The 15927-nt window shown below is 47.3% G+C and overlaps 1 protein-coding gene across 4 annotated transcripts in view; it reads left to right on the top strand.

The window, feature by feature from the left end:
• Proser2 (proline and serine rich 2) overlaps positions 1-15927 on the top strand; it is a 32198-nt gene extending 16271 nt beyond the window's left edge. For all 4 annotated transcript variants that reach the window (XM_042278129.2, XM_042278130.2, XM_042278132.2 and 1 more), the window contains exons 2-4: positions 1985-2202; positions 11105-11357; positions 12933-15927. In XM_042278129.2, the coding sequence (XP_042134063.2) occupies positions 2065-2202; positions 11105-11357; positions 12933-13969 (1428 nt within the window). In that variant the 5' untranslated portion in view covers positions 1985-2064 and the 3' untranslated portion in view covers positions 13970-15927. The remainder of the gene's footprint in view (positions 1-1984; positions 2203-11104; positions 11358-12932) is intronic.

The raw sequence follows: 15927 nt of genomic DNA, 5'->3' as shown, positions 1-15927 counted from the left end.
GAGTTTCGAAACCAGCCTGGTTTACCTAGCAAGCTGCAGGCCAATCAGGGCTGCATAGTAAAACCCTACCTCAAAAATACCTATATGGTCTTATGTCTTGTGTATGTGTACCACATTTTCATTATCCATTCATGTGTAGATGGACATATAGGCCGGTTCCAATTTCCTAGCCCTGTGACTAGATCAGCAGTGACTATTAGCAGTGTGCAAGTTTCTCTGCAGTAGGATGTAAATCCTTTGGGTGTTTGCCTGCAAGCGGTCCGGCTGGGGCATCCGGTAGTTCTGTTTCCAGTATTTTGAGCACTGTCTATCCTGATTCCCATAGTGAAGTTTACACTCCCACCTACAGCGGATAAAGGGCCCTCTTCCTCCACATCCTTGCCAGTGTTTGTGGTCATTTGTGTTCTGGATGACTGCTGTTCCGGCTCTCAGTATAGTTTTCCTTTTCATTCCCTTGATGGCTCAGGGTGTTGAGCATGTCTAAAGTATTTACTGGCCATTTGGATTCCCTCTCCTTGGGAGATCTTTCTACAGTTACATAGCTCATTTTTTGATTGTTTTGTTTAGAGTTTTGGATAGTTTGTTTGTTTGTTTGTTTGTTTGTTTTGGTCTGTTGGTTTGGTTTTTTGAGACAAGGTCTCACTCTGTAGCTTTGACTGACCTGGAACTCACTCTATAGACCAGGCTAACCTCAAACTCACAGAGCTCCATCTGCCTCTGCCTCTAGAGTGCTGGGATTAAAAGCGTGTGCCACTATGCCCAGCTTGTTTAGTTGTTTTTTTTGTTTGTTTGTTTGTTTGTTTTTGAGTTAGTTCTCTGGGTAGTAATCCACTGTCAGATGTGTAGCTAGCAGTGATCATCTCGAATTCTGTGGGCTCTCTGTACCCAATTATCTGTTTCCTTTGCTGAGCAGGTTTGTGATTTTGTGAGATCCCATCTGTCAGCTGTTGACTGGAGTCCTGTTCAGAAGTTCTTACCTGTACTTGTATCTTAAAACGTTTATCCTTGAAGTTTCAAAGTTTCAGGTCTTACATTTAGGGCTCTGATCCACTTGGGGTTATTTTTCATGTAGGGTGAGAGAATGATCTAGTTTCATTCTTCTGTATGTTGGATATCTAGTTTTCCCAGCACCATTTGCTAAAGAGGACGCTTTTCCTCCAATATATATTTTTGGCATCTTTGTTAAAAATCAATGGGTTTATGTTTGGATCTTACATTCTGTCCCATTGATCTACGTATCTGTTTTTGTGTCCATATCATGGCAGTTTTGTTACTATGGCTCTGTAACATAATTTGGAATCAGGTGTGGTGATCCCACTGGCATTATTAATTGTGGGGATGGGTTATAGTTACATGTGCAGAAGCCAGAGGACCCTGGGTGTCCTACTCTGTAACTCTCCATCTTTGAGACAAACTCTTATTCAATCTGGACCACCAAGTCCCAGTGACCACCCTATCCACCCCCCCCCACACACACACCAAGTCCCAGTGACCACCCTATCCACCCCCCCCCACACACATACACACCAAGCCCCAGTGACCACCCTACCGCACGCGCGCACACACACACACACACACACACACACACACACACACACACACACCGTGGCACTAGGGTTACAAGTGCCTGGCTTTTTACTTAGTGCTGGGGATTCAAACCCAGGTCCTTCTGCTTGCTCCACAGGCCCTCTTACGCACTGAGCCATCTTCGGAGGCCCAGCATACCCTCATTTGCTTATCTGAGGTAGTCTGTGTTTTCAGGTGCAACTTAATATTTTTTTTCTATTTCTGTTAAAAAAAAAAACAAAACAACTGGAATTTTGATGAGATTGTAATGAATCTGTAGATTGCTTTTGGTAAGACAGACATTTGCACGGTGTTAATTCTCCCAATCTGTGTGTCCTCTGGCCACACAGATTGCTCCTTTGGAGCAGTCGGGCACTCTTCAGGTCACTAACTGCTGTTGTGTGTTTGATTTCTCTAGAAGACCTCCCCTGCCTCAGAATGGGACCCTGGCTCCTACCCCGTTTCCTGTGAGCCACCCAGTGACAGCTTTCTGTGGGGATGCCTGGGAACCAGCAGAAACCAGAGTCTTTGGAGATGGACTCAGACATGTCGCCAAGCGGCAGGTTCAGTGACTTGAGCAGAGGCAGCAGTCTGGAGAGCCGGAGCAGCAGCTCTCGGTCCAGAAGCTTCACTTTGGTGAGTGGTTGCCTTCTTCAAAACTCTTAGATGCTTTGGTTGGTTGATTTGGCCTCAGCCCTTCACCCCTTTGAGGAACAGCTTACAAAGCCCTGTTGAATGTCTTGGAATACTTCTCTGTGAACTGGCATTTTCTTTTTAATCATATTAAATTTTGCACGTGGCAGCAGAGCAAATCTCTGGTCACAGATAATAACTCAAGGCAGTTTATCTCCAGAAAGGACCATGCTTACAATCACTGACAACCCCAGCATGGGGGGGTGGGGGGGAGCCATCCCGCAGGGTAAAGACAGCTCACTTTCAGGCAGACTCCAAGGCCTTTACAAAGCCCAGTCTCTCTGATCCAGACCCTTACACAGAGCTAACCAACCTGAGAACTTTAGGTCTTTTGAAGGATTTGTTTGTTTTTTTCACAGATACTCCTTTTCTAGTACTCCCAGTCTTGGCATGGTAGACCAGTTGTCCTTAGCCTCTTGACTCAGGGGGCACAGTGGTCATACCATTTCATAAAAACATCCTGTGTCCACTCCAGGAACAGAACCACATTCACAGTTTTGAGTTCTTATTCTTTTTTTTTTTTTTTTTTTTTTCTCCCTGAGACAGAGTTTCTCTGTATAGCCTTGGCTGTCCTGGAACTCACTTGAGTTCTTATTCTTCATGTGTTCCTGAAGCCTAATCTACCCAAGGGCACATTGGAGCATCCTCTAGAAAATAATGGGATTTTGGATTGTTGGAAAGAAGAGAGAGGTCTTCATAGGGTTAATTCCTAAGGAATTTAACCCTAATCTGTGCCCACTCTCTGAGGATTGGGGGCACCCCACAATGCTCCCTAATCATTTTCATCTATGATTTGGGCAAAAACAGTGATCCAAATTCTTTGGCAAGGTTTTAAGACTTAATACAGAGTGAACTCTCGTGAATCCCACCCCCACCCAAGCTCCCAAAGCTAATGGACTTTGTGTCCTAGAGTCACAGAACGTCTATGATTAGACGGCATTGCCAGCTCACGAGCTACCCACTTGCACACCCCTTGGTCCCAGAGTGAGGATGGAGGTCTGTTGAGCTGTGGGAACTGCCCTTCTCCTGGTGAGGCCCAAATGCACACAGTGCCCTAGGATTTTCATAAGCCATTTGCTCTGTAAGTTCAAGAGGAAGAAGAAGATATGCAGTCTGGTGGGTAAGTGACCCGGGGCTGGCTTCTTCCCCACACCAGACCAGAAACCATTTGAGGATATAGCCAAAGAACTTCTGTTTAACCCATTAGATTAAACTGAATAAAACATGCTTTTTTATTCAAGACCGCATCGAGACGCGGATAGAGCTTGGGCGGGTGGCACAGTTTATGAGGCTCCCCGAACATCAGACAGATGAGAGATCAAGGGCTCCATGGCCAGTGTAAAGAACTGTAAAGCCGCCACCACCGCCGCCGAGCCCGGCTGTGAGCCTTTGAAGCCATTCTCCTGCAGTTCTATAATCAAAACTGTACACAGACCTCATTCTCTGCTGATTTGTTTGTGTCCCTTTCCTAACTTCAGAAGCACAGGTTGAAGTCAGCCCCAGCAAAAAAGATGACAACAGTGGCTAGTTAGAAATAAGCATAAGTAAGCCCTTGTTCTGCCGTGGGGAAGTGCCATGTGTACTTATGGTGGCTCGGCCCGGGTTGCCAGAGACAGCACAACATGGAAGCTGTGAGTCTTCTCCCTGCCTTTATTCCCTTTTGGCATCAACTTACATAATTAAATCAGTAAAGCATTGCTCAAATGTCAGGCAGGTCTTTGTTGTCTTTGAGAACATGTGATCTGGCTGGAGAGATGGCTCAGCAATTGAGAGCACTGGCTGCTCTTCCAGAGGGCCTGGGTTCCATTCCCAGCACCCACATGGATGCTCACAGCTATCTGTAACTCCAGTTCTAGGGGATCCGATACCCTCTTCTGACCTCCCAGGCACTAGGCATGTGGTATGCCTATATACATGCAGGTAAAAGACCCATACATATAAAATAAAATTAAATCTTGGAGGAAGAAAAAAAAAAGAATACATGATCGTTAAATCAGACTCCACCAAGAGAAAATATCCTTGCCTGCCTACCTGGGGGATGAGTAGTGAAGAGTCTTGGTCTCCTTTCAAAATATCTGTTTAGTCACCTTTGCTTGCCTGCCTGCCTGCCTGCCTGCTTGCTTGTGAATGAGTCTTGCTATGCAGCCCAGGCTGGCATGGAAATAACTACATGTAGCCCAAGCTGGTCTCAAACTTTCGACGACCCTCCTATTTCAGCCTGAGTGCGGTAGCACAGGCATGTGCCACCACACCGGGCTCTCTGGTTGTCCTCATTTTTACAATGTGTACTTTCTTTCCGTTGGTCTTTCTGGTTCCTTGGTGCATTCTTCAGGTTGTAATTCAACTGAATGTTTTTCTTGAAAAACAAAAAGAAAAGGAAAAAGGAAGGCCTAACTTAATTATAGGAGTAAAAGCGAGTAATTTTTAAGGTAGAGGTTATTTTAGAGTGTCTATTTTAAGTCTTCTCAGGTCTTCAGTTCAACCAAAGGTTTGGATTTTTTCCTTTCTCTAGTGTCCTTCCCCCGCCCTCCCACCCCAAACGCTCCTCTTCCCAGCCTGTCCTAACACAGATCTGTACCACTGACTTGGGATTGCTGTCATCCATTCAAAGTTGGCCGTAGGCTGGGCGCTGACTAAGTGGGTCAAGGGCTTGCCGTGCAAGTGTCAGGACCTGAGGTCAAATCCCTAGAGCCTACGTCAAGCCAAGTGCAGTCCTGTGTGTCTGCATTCCCGTCGTTCCTGCTGTGTGAGGCAAGGCAGACAGGTCGATCCTTGGAAGGGCAAGGGCCAGCTAGCCTGGTGTGTGCAGCAGTAAACAAGAGAAGACTGACATCCAAGGTTGTCCTCTCATCTCCGACCTCCATAGGACTACCACGGCACGCGCACGCCTGCACTCACACTTGCTTAAGCATGCATGCGTGCGCGCGCGTGCGCGCGCACACACACACCCCCCCCAAAGAAAAGTTTGTCAACTACCTTTAAAAAAATTAGTATATACAGGAGTCAGGTGTGATAGCACACGCCTTTAGTCCCAGTACTCGGGAGGCAGAGTCAGGTGAATCTCTGTGAGTTTGAGGTCAACCTTGTCTGCCAACTCGACATAAGCAACAGAGTGAAGAGACAACCTTCAAAATCAGGAAAATATTTACAAATTATTCATCTGTGAAGAGGTTGATAGTAACAACACATAAGGAATCAAAAATTCAACAACCAAAACATCCAATTGAAAAATGAGCAGTAGCCCTAAATTGATGTGTGTGGGGGTTGGCATCGCTATGATAAGAAGCAGGAGGGAGTTTCCTGTAAAAATGAAGAATAGATCTGCTCTATAACCCAGCAGTTCAGTATATCAAAGAACATTCTGTGTTTTCATGGCAGTGGTGACAGTATTCACAGTGACTAAGAAATGCAAGAGCCAGGCATGGTGTTCCATGCCTTTGATCCCAGGTCTTGAGGCAGAGGCAGAGAGATCATGAGTTTGAGGCCAACCTGGGTAATGTAGTGAATCCAAACACACACACACACACACTCACACTCACACTCACACACACACATACATGACATGGAAACAACCCAAGTGCCTGTCATCCATTTCATGGATAAAGAAAATGTGCTACATTACATAACGGGATGCTTTTCAACCATAAAAAGGATAAAATCCCATCATCTGCAACAACATGCACGGAACTAGATGCAGACCATTGTGTTTAGTAAAATAAGGCAGACTCAGAAAGCTGAGCACCACGTGATCTCACTCACATAGATCTTGGCGCTGGAGAGATGGCTTAGCAGTTAAGAATACTTGGATCCTGCAGAGGATCCAAGTTCGGTTCCCAGACCCACGTGGCAGCTTACAACCATCTGTAACTCCAGTCCCAAGGGATCCGTCACCTTCTTCTGGCCCCCGTGGGCACCAGCCACGCACATGGTACACAGGCATTCTTGCAGGCAAGACACCCACATACATAAAGTAAAAGAAAAGGAAAAGTTTTTGAAAGAAAGTTAGTCTCACAGAAGTTGCAGACAGAATGGTGGCCACCAGAGGCTGGGGAGGGTCGCGATGGGGAGAGACTGGTCAGGGCTACTAAGCTACAGTCAGCTAGAAACCAGTTCCAGTGTGCTGTTGCCCAGCCGACCACGACAGCAACAATGTGCATTATACTTGCAGAACCTAGAAGAAAAGTTGTGAAAGTTTTCACCACAGTGAAAAATGTTTGGAGAAATGAGTCTCTCTGGCCTAGTTTGGTATTACATGGGACCCCGTTAAAGTACACGATTTTTATGTTTTGTGTGTCAGTTAAACTAAATGGTTTCTCTGTGTACAGAGATCACCGTAGTCGGTTCTAGAGCATTTCATTTCCCCTAAGGAAATCCTATGCCCATTCTCATCACGTTCTAGTCCCTGCTCTACTCCCCTGGCCATAGCCTCCTTTCTGACTTTGGATATGTTTAGCTAACACATCTCTTACTGCCCAACCTCTCCCTCAGGACCAAGAATGTCTTCCTTTTACATCCCTATCAGAGACAGTGTGCAGCCTCTCCCCAGAATGGGAGGAGTAGACAGGAGCCATCTTGGCCTGGTACAAGAGCCCCTTTTCCAGGCCTGGTGTACCTAGCTGCACTGCCCAGCCTTGCCTTCCTTCCTCTCCTAGGTATTTGGAGTCCAGGTTCACTGGGAGAAAGCTTCAGGTCTTAGAAGTTGGGCAACATGCCGAACCCACAGCATGTTTGACCTTGCCACAATCCAGGACTCCAGGCCAGGCTGACTGCAAAGAAAGCATACCGTTCACTCAGGCCCCGCCCTAGAGAGAAAGCCCCCAGGTTGAGAATGCCAGGGTCTGAGTGACCTGAGGGTCTTGTCCTGAGCAGACTGGCCAGAGCTGATCTGTATCTCACATTGTGTAATTAGTGAGAGGAAAAGAGAACACTGAGAGAACCGAAGAAGCCCCAGGTAAATTGCACAAGACTCACGCAGGCATCTCTGTAAGATCTGTCGGCACTTGCTAGAATAGGATTAGAAAGGCGAAACAGAAGGTGAAGTAGTGTTAAGACCCTTGGGAAGTCATGCCAGGCCTTTCCATAGTGTGCAGGCATGAACAGACACGTGGGAAGCACCTTCCTAAGCCTGTTTTCCAGATGCGGTCTCATGTTGGGACTGCTTGCTTTCAGTTTGGATTAGACATGGCCCATCCTTTTGTTTTTTAATGTCTGTGAGTGTTTACCTGTGTGTGTGTATGTACACCACATATGTGCTTGGTGCTTGTGGAGGTCAGAAGGAGGAACTGGATCCGCTGGAGCTGGAGCTACAAGTGGCTGTGAGCCACCATTGGGTGCTGGGAACAAAACCCCAGGACCTCTGCAGAAATAAGTGCTCTCAACCGCTGAGCCATCTCTCCATCTCCAGCCCCCTTAGAGTCCATTCTTTTTTTTTTTTTTTTAAGATTTATTTATTTATTATGTATACAGAAGAGGGCACCAGATCTCATTATTGATGGTTGTGAGCCACCATGTGGGTGCTGGGAATTGAACTCAGGACCTCTGGAAGAGCAGTCAGTGCTCTTAACTGCTGAGCCACCTCTCCAGCCCCTTAGAGTCCATTCTTACTTTGTCCTCTTCTTGTGGGAAATCAGGATGTATCTTAAGCTGAAGGTCCATTCTAGAGCCTTATTTTTGAAAACGTTTACCTAAGGTTTATGTTACGTTTATTTTGTAGTACCGAGGATAGAATGTAGGGCCTTGAGCATCCTAGGCAAGCTTTCTATCATTGAGCTTAGACCCACAGCCAGGCTAGTGCAATTTCAGTCCTGCTACACAGCCAAGGAGAATGATTATACCTAACCGAAATAGACTCCAAAAGTTATGCGTAGGGCTGGAGAGATAGATAACTTGTGGTTCAAAGTGCATATTCTTGCAGAGAGGACTGGATGGCTATCACTTCTCAGCACCCACATCAGGTAGCTCACAGCCACCTGTAACTGCAGCTCCAGGGAATCCAGTGTTCTCTTCTGGCCTCCATGGGCACTGCACTCGTGTTCATATGTACCCCCAATATATGTATATACACATAATTAAAAATAAAAATCTTTTAAATGTCATGCATCCGCTGAAGTGCCCTGCATAAAGGTCACAGTAGGGGAGAGAGCATGAATCTGTTTCTCTAGACGCCATGTTTCAGCGGTGGAGGTCAACACTTGGGAATGGCTGTTAGCTCTGTCGTGTCACCCTGACAAAATCCATAACGGGTGAAACTTAACTAGAGGGACCTTTGTTACGCCAAGAGTCCTAATGATTTTAGGCTTGCAGTGCTTGTGTTGAAACAATGAATGAGCTGGGCTTGGTGGAGGAGGCAGAGGAAAGAGGATCTTTGTGAGTTCAAGGCCAGCCTGGTCTATGTAACAAGTTCTAGAACTGGACAGCTACACAGAAAGACCTTATCTCAAAAAAAAGAAAAAAGAAAGAAAGAAAAGAAAAGAAAAAAGAGACAATTATGGGTAGAAAACCAAGAACTGTCACACTGTGACTGAGGGCAGCATGTGTGCAATGTGGGGACCAGGCAGTCCAACAAAAATAAAGTGTGTGGTGAAGAGATGAGGCGGGAAAGCCATACATCGTGACACTCAGATGTCCCCACCAATGTGTGTGTGTGGGGGGGGGTTATTTTATCTTATTTTATGTGTATAAGTGTTTTGCCTGCATGTATGTCTGTGCACCATCCGCTCTCCTGGAACTAGAGTATGGATGGTTGTGAGGCACCGCGTTGGTGCTAGGAACCAAATCCAGGTCCTCTACAAGAGCAACAAGCACTCTTGACTACCGAGCTTTCTCTCCTGCCACATACAGACATAGGTACATATATGTATGTGTGTTGTGTGTACACATGGTTTTTCATGATGAAGTGAGTAGTACTGGATTTCTTAGAAGCTTTTCTAGGCATCTAAAGGTCAGAACAGACGTACATGGTGAGGAGGGACCTGACATTTTGGTCACAATAACTCCCTGTGGGATGCAAGAAAACCTGCAAGCCTTGATGTAGCCAATGGGATTCTTTAATATATATATTTTATATATATTAAATAAATATTTTATATATATTAAATATTAAAATATATATATATATAACTTTTTTAAATTTATGTTCATTGGTGTTTTGCTCGTATGTGTGTCTGTGTGAGGATGTCAGAAGCTCTGAAGCTGGAGCTACAGACAGGTTGAACTGCCATGTAGGTCCTGGTAATTGAACCCAGGTCCCCTAGGAGATCAGCCAGTGCTCTTAACCGCTGAGCCATCTCTCCAGCCCCTAGAGTGTGGTTCTCAAGTGTGAGGTCTAACAGAGGGGAAGAGCGTGGGTGTGCAGCAGCTCTAGGGCAAAGGGATGTGACACGAGGAGCCGGTTCTGCTTTTCAAATACCTCACAAACCCGACCCCTCTCCTCCCATGGCCACCTGTAGCTCTCAAGACTGTCTCAAAAACATGGATTGAAATTTCTTTTTTGTTACTTTTTAATTCTTAATTATGTATATATGGGGGGGATTGTGCACATAAGTACGGTGCCCACTGAGGCCAGAAGAGGGCATCAGAGCTCCTGAGTTGCCCAATATGGGTGCTGGGAACTAAACTCAGGTCCTCGGAAAGAAGAGTGTGTTCCCTTTTCCAGTCAATTACCTCTCCAGCCCCTGGTTGAAATTCTAGTGTGGGAAGTGTTGACTGGCTTCCACCTGTAAATTAATACTGCTGAAGACTGGAAGAATCCTTTCTGGGTTCTCAAACCCTTTTTTTCCCCTGCCAAAGGCTCTTACAGTGCTCTGTCTCCAGGGAATCCATTTGGCTTCATTTCACCCCCTCCTCCATTTCCTGTACCGTTCCTCCCCATCAACTCAGCTTCACTGTCTCCACCGTTGACTCCTTTAAGAATCAACCCTTCATTTTCTGCTGGGATGACCCAGTTGCCTATGAGGGAGACTTCCAGCCAGCTCTGCCCTTCGAGCGTCACCTTCACTGTATTCCTGGCTGGGCTCAGTCCAGGTCACACAGCACCCAGCAGGCTGGCTACGGGCCTTCCCAGCACTGATGGAAACCACAGCCCTGGCTCTTCCCACGCCACCACCTTCCTTCTGCTTTCCGACTCCCATTTGTTGGCGTCCTCTCTTTACCTGTTATTTTTATCTTTGTGATTTATGCCTAGTTAAGGAAATTAATAAGGTCCTAGGCTGGAGAGATGCCTTAACAATTAAGAGCACTTGTTCTTGCAGAGGACCTGGGTTCGATCCCCAGCACCACCCACATGGCAGCCTAGAGCTCTCTGGACCTCTAGTTCCAGGAAATCCAGCACCCTCTTCTGGCCTCTGTGGACACCAGGCACACACAGAGGGCACAGACATATCTGCAGGCAAAACACTCATACCATAAACATAAAATAATTAATCATTAATAAGACCCCTTGTTGTTTTAGCGGCATTTCTGGAGGAAGGGGAAATAAATAATGAGTTGAATCCAGGGTTTAATGAGAAGTCTGTCTTGTTAGTATGGAGACAGCAGTATGTCTGGTAGCGGAACTCCTGGAGGAGACTTCCTCTATTGTGCTGACTCACTGGTAACCCCTGCTAGAGTTCATGGTAGAGGTGAAGGCTTTGAGTTTTCTGCATGTCTTCACAGTACCTTTTTTTCCCATGCAGGTAAAATAGTGAGGGACTTACCGGTCATTTTTCAGTGGGGTGACCCAAATGGCAGGGCCCTTCCAGGACCCACAGAAGTCTGCCCTAGACTAGGTATTGACTGCTCCTCTGTGACTCTTTCTCTTTGCTGACATCACCGTTGATCTCTCACCAATCCCCAAACCTACTTACAGGACGATGAGAGCCTGAAGCACCTCACACATGAGGAGAAGGACGTCATCCTGTTCTTCGAAGAGACTCTCGACTCCCTGGACTATGACTTTGACGAGCCGGCCCTGTGCGACAGTGGCATTCATTGCCACTCTCCACAGTCTCTGGAAGAGAGCCCTTCCAGTCACTCGGACCCTGAAGATGTCATCGATTTAGTGCAGCCAGGACCTGTGTCTGGGGAAGCTGACAGCCTTGCCGATGTGCCTCAAGTAGCAGGTACACAGGTCCCCGGCCTTTGACCTGGCTTGGTGGTGCCCCCGAGGCACACCAGCACTTCCCGCTCTTGGCCTATGCTTGTCAGTACAGACGCTCTTGCAGCTTTTCAGCTTCTAGAAGGGGGAATCATCCTCTTGGTAGTCTCTCCAGCAAGGGAACTCCAAAAAGACAGAATGAAGAAGACCAACTGAAAGGAGAGAGGGAGGGAGGGAGGAAGGGAGGGAGGGAGGGAGGGAGGAAAGATCAAATGAACGTATAGGGGTGTGTGTGTGTGTGTGTGTGTGTGTGTGTGTCTGTGTGTGTGTGTGTGTTTAGGTGTCGCGGGGCTCTTGATTTGTGCTGCAAGGTTATGTCCCATTTCTAACACATGGCTCTGTGAGGTAGAAAGACAGAGAAGGACAGGCCAGCACCTGCTCTGTACACTCTGCATCATGAGCAGCACCAATGAGGAGGCAGGTATGCTGAGGCCCATTGAGTCATGGGATAGGACCGGAAGGAAATGGTCAGTGAAAAGTTTCTTACAGCCTTCATTTGCTGACAGGAAATGATATTAAAAAACGGAGGCACCTAGGACTAGACAGGAGAAGAAAGAAATAAGAAAACATTTGTGCCCCACAGACTGTAAAGACTGGTGTTTGTCATAAGCTTCTGGGAGTGGGGGCGCGTCTTTCTTTGTGAGACAGGATCCCCAGCTGTCCTGGAACTTGCTGGGTATCGCAGCCTGACCTCAGACTCTGCCCTCTGGTCTCTGCCTCTCAAGCGCTGGGATGACAGTGTATACACCACTCTCTGCTTGTGTATGCTTCCTTTTGAAGCAAAATGCATTACTCAGAATTGACCTCCTGCAGTCATGGGTTCCATACAAAAAGAGAATGGTTTGCAGCCAACCCTTGAGAGAAGAGACAATAAATTTTGCATTTTTTTTTTTTTACACTTCTGCTTTGAACCATAGTTCCTAAAGTAATTTGAACCAGCTGATCCTTTAAAAAGATTAGATCACATAGTCACGCCACAGAAAATGGGTTTGGAAAATTCAGCACTTGTACCCAGCGATTCTCTAACCCCCTCTTTTCATATCTTTTTGTTTTTTGAGACAGGGTCTCTTTATGTAGTCTTGGTTGTCCTGGAATTCACTGTGTAAACCAGGCTGGCCTTGAACTCACAGAGATCCACCTTCCCTACCTCCTGAGCGCTGGGATTCAAGGTGGGCACCCTCATCCTTCACTCGGGGTCTCGTAAAGACCCCTGATGAGGTGGCCATTGCTTGCCTCCTGTCACATGACCCCCCGGTGGTGGGGCTCAGAAGCAGACCTTTCCAGACGGCTTCCTAACTGGCTGTTTCTGGCTCTAGATCTTGACCACCCTTCCAGAAATCTGTTGTTTCTCAGAGTATGGCCCTGAGAATAAATGGACTGCGTTCTTTCACCAGTCTAGGCCGCAGGACCAGCATTTTGATTAGGCATTATAGAGGTTGGTAGTGTGTCCCACGGTGACTCTCTGAAGTTCAGTGGGCAGGAACACCACGTGTCTGCTTTTATTGGTGTGAAAACTTACATGAGACCTCTCTTCTTTCAGGGGCCCCATCTGATACAAAGCAGGGCACTCCTGTTCCTGAAGGTGGGAAACAAGCCGCTGAGAATTCCCTGCCACCACCAGACTCCAGGGATCCCGAGGTGTTCCCCCTGCCACCCTCCTCGCCTGTCTCTGCGCCCTCTGCCCCCCGAAAGGAGCTGATGCCCCCCTCTCCTCCAGCAGAGCATCCCAAACTGCCGCGCTCCGTGCCCACACCCCTGGTGATTGCTCAGAAAATTTCTGAGAAGCTGGCGGGAAACGAAGCCCTGTCCCCCACGTCCCCATCGAAGGAGGGCAGGCCTGGGGAATGGAGGACGCCGACTTTGATAGCCTCTCGAAATGGGGACCAGGTCGGCGTGTGGCACCGACACACGGCCCAGCCGGCGCCCAAGGTCCACCGCTTCCCCAGCAACATAAGCGTGACCAACAGCGCGGGCAAGGACTTCAACAAGACTATCTCCAAGGCGGCAGTCAACGTGCAGGAGCGGAAGGCCCAGGTCCTGGCCAACATCAATGGCATGTCCTTCATCGCTGCGGGCGACACGTCGTCGGAAGAGCGGTGGCAGAAGGCGGAGGAGCAGAGGGGCGGCTCTGCGGACGGGGGGCGCGCCCAGGGCAGGGTGGGCATGGCCGGGGAGCCTGGGGGGCCGCGTGCAGGAGGCCCAGCCAGGGCGCAGCAGTCCCGGGCTGTGCAGACCGAGCAGCCGCCGCCGCCGCCGGTGGCACTGGCCAACGGCTTCCAGAGCGTGCATGAGGCTCTACGCAGCGAGCCCAGCGCCTTCGCCCCCACCAGCAAGACCATCACCTTCCGGCCAGACCCCGCTGCAGCGGGCAAGCTGGCGCGCCAGAACGCCAGCCGCAGCCTGTACGAACCTCGCCTGGATGGTCCCCAGGACGCCCGCAAGCGCACAGGCTCGCTCCCCCGGGCTGTGGGCTTCCGGCCACAGGGCATCACGGTGCAGTTCTCCGGCCGCGGCTCCACCGAGGAAGCGCGACGTGAGGCCCTGCGCAAGCTCGGGCTGCTGAAGGAGAACTTGTGAGAGAGCCACGGGTGGGACTGTCGGAGTGGCTGGGTAGACCTGGTATGCTGGCACTGGGTGTCGTCCCGTTCTGTAAGCACAGGAGCCGGACTGCACGAAGTGTTGCATGTTTCAGGCAAGAAGCCTCTGCCCCAACCCCTGTCCAGTGCAGCGCGGAGTCAGAGGCCAGCGGAGCAAGGACCAGGCTCCCGAGCAGTCCTCTTCCTTTGCTGGGGTCACGGAATAACCTTTAGGACCTGTGGGTTTCCATGGCTGCAGATGATCTATGGCTTATATATGTGAGGACGGCCTTGGCTTGACTTGGTCCAGGATCTCTGATCTGGCCTTTTATCCCACACGCAGGACTTGAAAGCCAGTGTAGTAGTAGCAACTCTGACGCTCAGGATTCCCCCGCCTCCTCGAAAATTAAAAAGAATGCTTGTTAAATTTTTACAGTGTCAATATACACTTTGAAGTCTAGTTGTTTGTGTGTTTGTTTTTGAAGGATGGGAGATGGTACTTTACCAATCTGGGTTTTTTTTTTTCTTGACATAATTTGGTTTGCCCCATTTTCTTAACTGAAAATCTAAACGAACCGTTTAGAGTAAGGTTTACTGTAACTTTGAATTGTGAGGGTAAAACAGGAGGTCGGGTTTGGAAAAGGAAAGCAAGTCTCATGCTTCTCTAACATCTGCTCCTGGGATGTGTATGGGTCTGTTGTGTATAAATATATGTACCTATGCTAACGTATACATGAGTATCGTGTGTCTGTGTATGCACATTTATTAGTACATAAGTATCTGCTTCTGAAGACACCATTATCTAACTACAGGATGTGAACACTTCCTTTCCTCTCACAGATACCTCAGCATTGTGATGAGGCACTAAGAATTCTTCCTATTATGGAAGTTGGCTAAGAACACGTGAACCCCAAGTACCTTTTCCTCAACAGTATGTTCTGTTCCCAATTAAAGTAATATTTCCTGCTTTCAAATAAGCAAGATAGTTCCTGTTTTTACTTAAGAACTTTTTTTTTTCATTTAAAGAAAAATTAAAATCTTTGTCACTTCACTAGTTTTGGGTTGCAAGGTAGCTGGTCGACAGAAGGAAACCGTCTGGTTGGTTATGTGCCGTGCGCAGCATCTCGGGACTCATTTGAAGGAGAAAACTGTGAACTCAGTTAATGCAGCATGAAGTTCCCTTCTCTCCCAGACTTTGTCTTGCAGAGTTGTGGCCACAAGTGTTATTATCAAAACTATTTAAGGCTGGCGTCTCAAACCTCTAAAAATAGACGGGGAAGGGCTGGCCTGAGAGACACACCCACAGGTCCTCAGCTGCTGGTTACAGAGCCCCTTTCTTTTCCAGTTGAGAGTTACTGAGACTCAGACTTCTAAATGGGCTGCCGAAGGCCGTGTTCACGGGACTCTACTTACCTTGTAAGTTAAAGAAAATGAACAATTAGGCTTTATTTCCTCAGAACCATGGTCTAGCAACTCACCCCACTCTTCTTCTCCTGAAGTTATCTCGGACATTTTTTTCATCTTAATTTAAATAAGGGCTTTAAACTTTCAAAAGTACTTTTAATTTTGCTCCTACTTATGATGGATTTGCTGACCAGAGCCAGGAGGTTTCTCTTTGACAAAATGAGATGCCATACACAGTGTTTAATAATTGAAGGTCTTAATACAGCTGTTACAAATATTCTTTATAGAGGATTTTCCTCTGACTTTATTGTGAATAGAATGAGTTTAACTGTATATTAATATATTCTTGTAATGACATTTTTGAAAAACACACTTTTATCTTACCTATAAACAACTGTATTACATTATGCACTATATTATTTCCTTTTAAAGGGTTATTGCTTTTTCTCCTATTTATTCATGTTTTCTTTCTATTTAATCCACAATTATATTGACTGTTACTTTGTTTCGTGTGTCCAAAGCCCTAATGATTAAAGCCCCATTTTTGTGAGTGTT

This window comes from Peromyscus maniculatus, chromosome 5 (genome assembly GCF_049852395.1).
Source record: "Peromyscus maniculatus bairdii isolate BWxNUB_F1_BW_parent chromosome 5, HU_Pman_BW_mat_3.1, whole genome shotgun sequence".
Lineage (NCBI taxonomy): Eukaryota > Metazoa > Chordata > Mammalia > Rodentia > Cricetidae > Peromyscus > Peromyscus maniculatus.
This window is presented reverse-complemented; position numbering and strand designations above follow the sequence as displayed.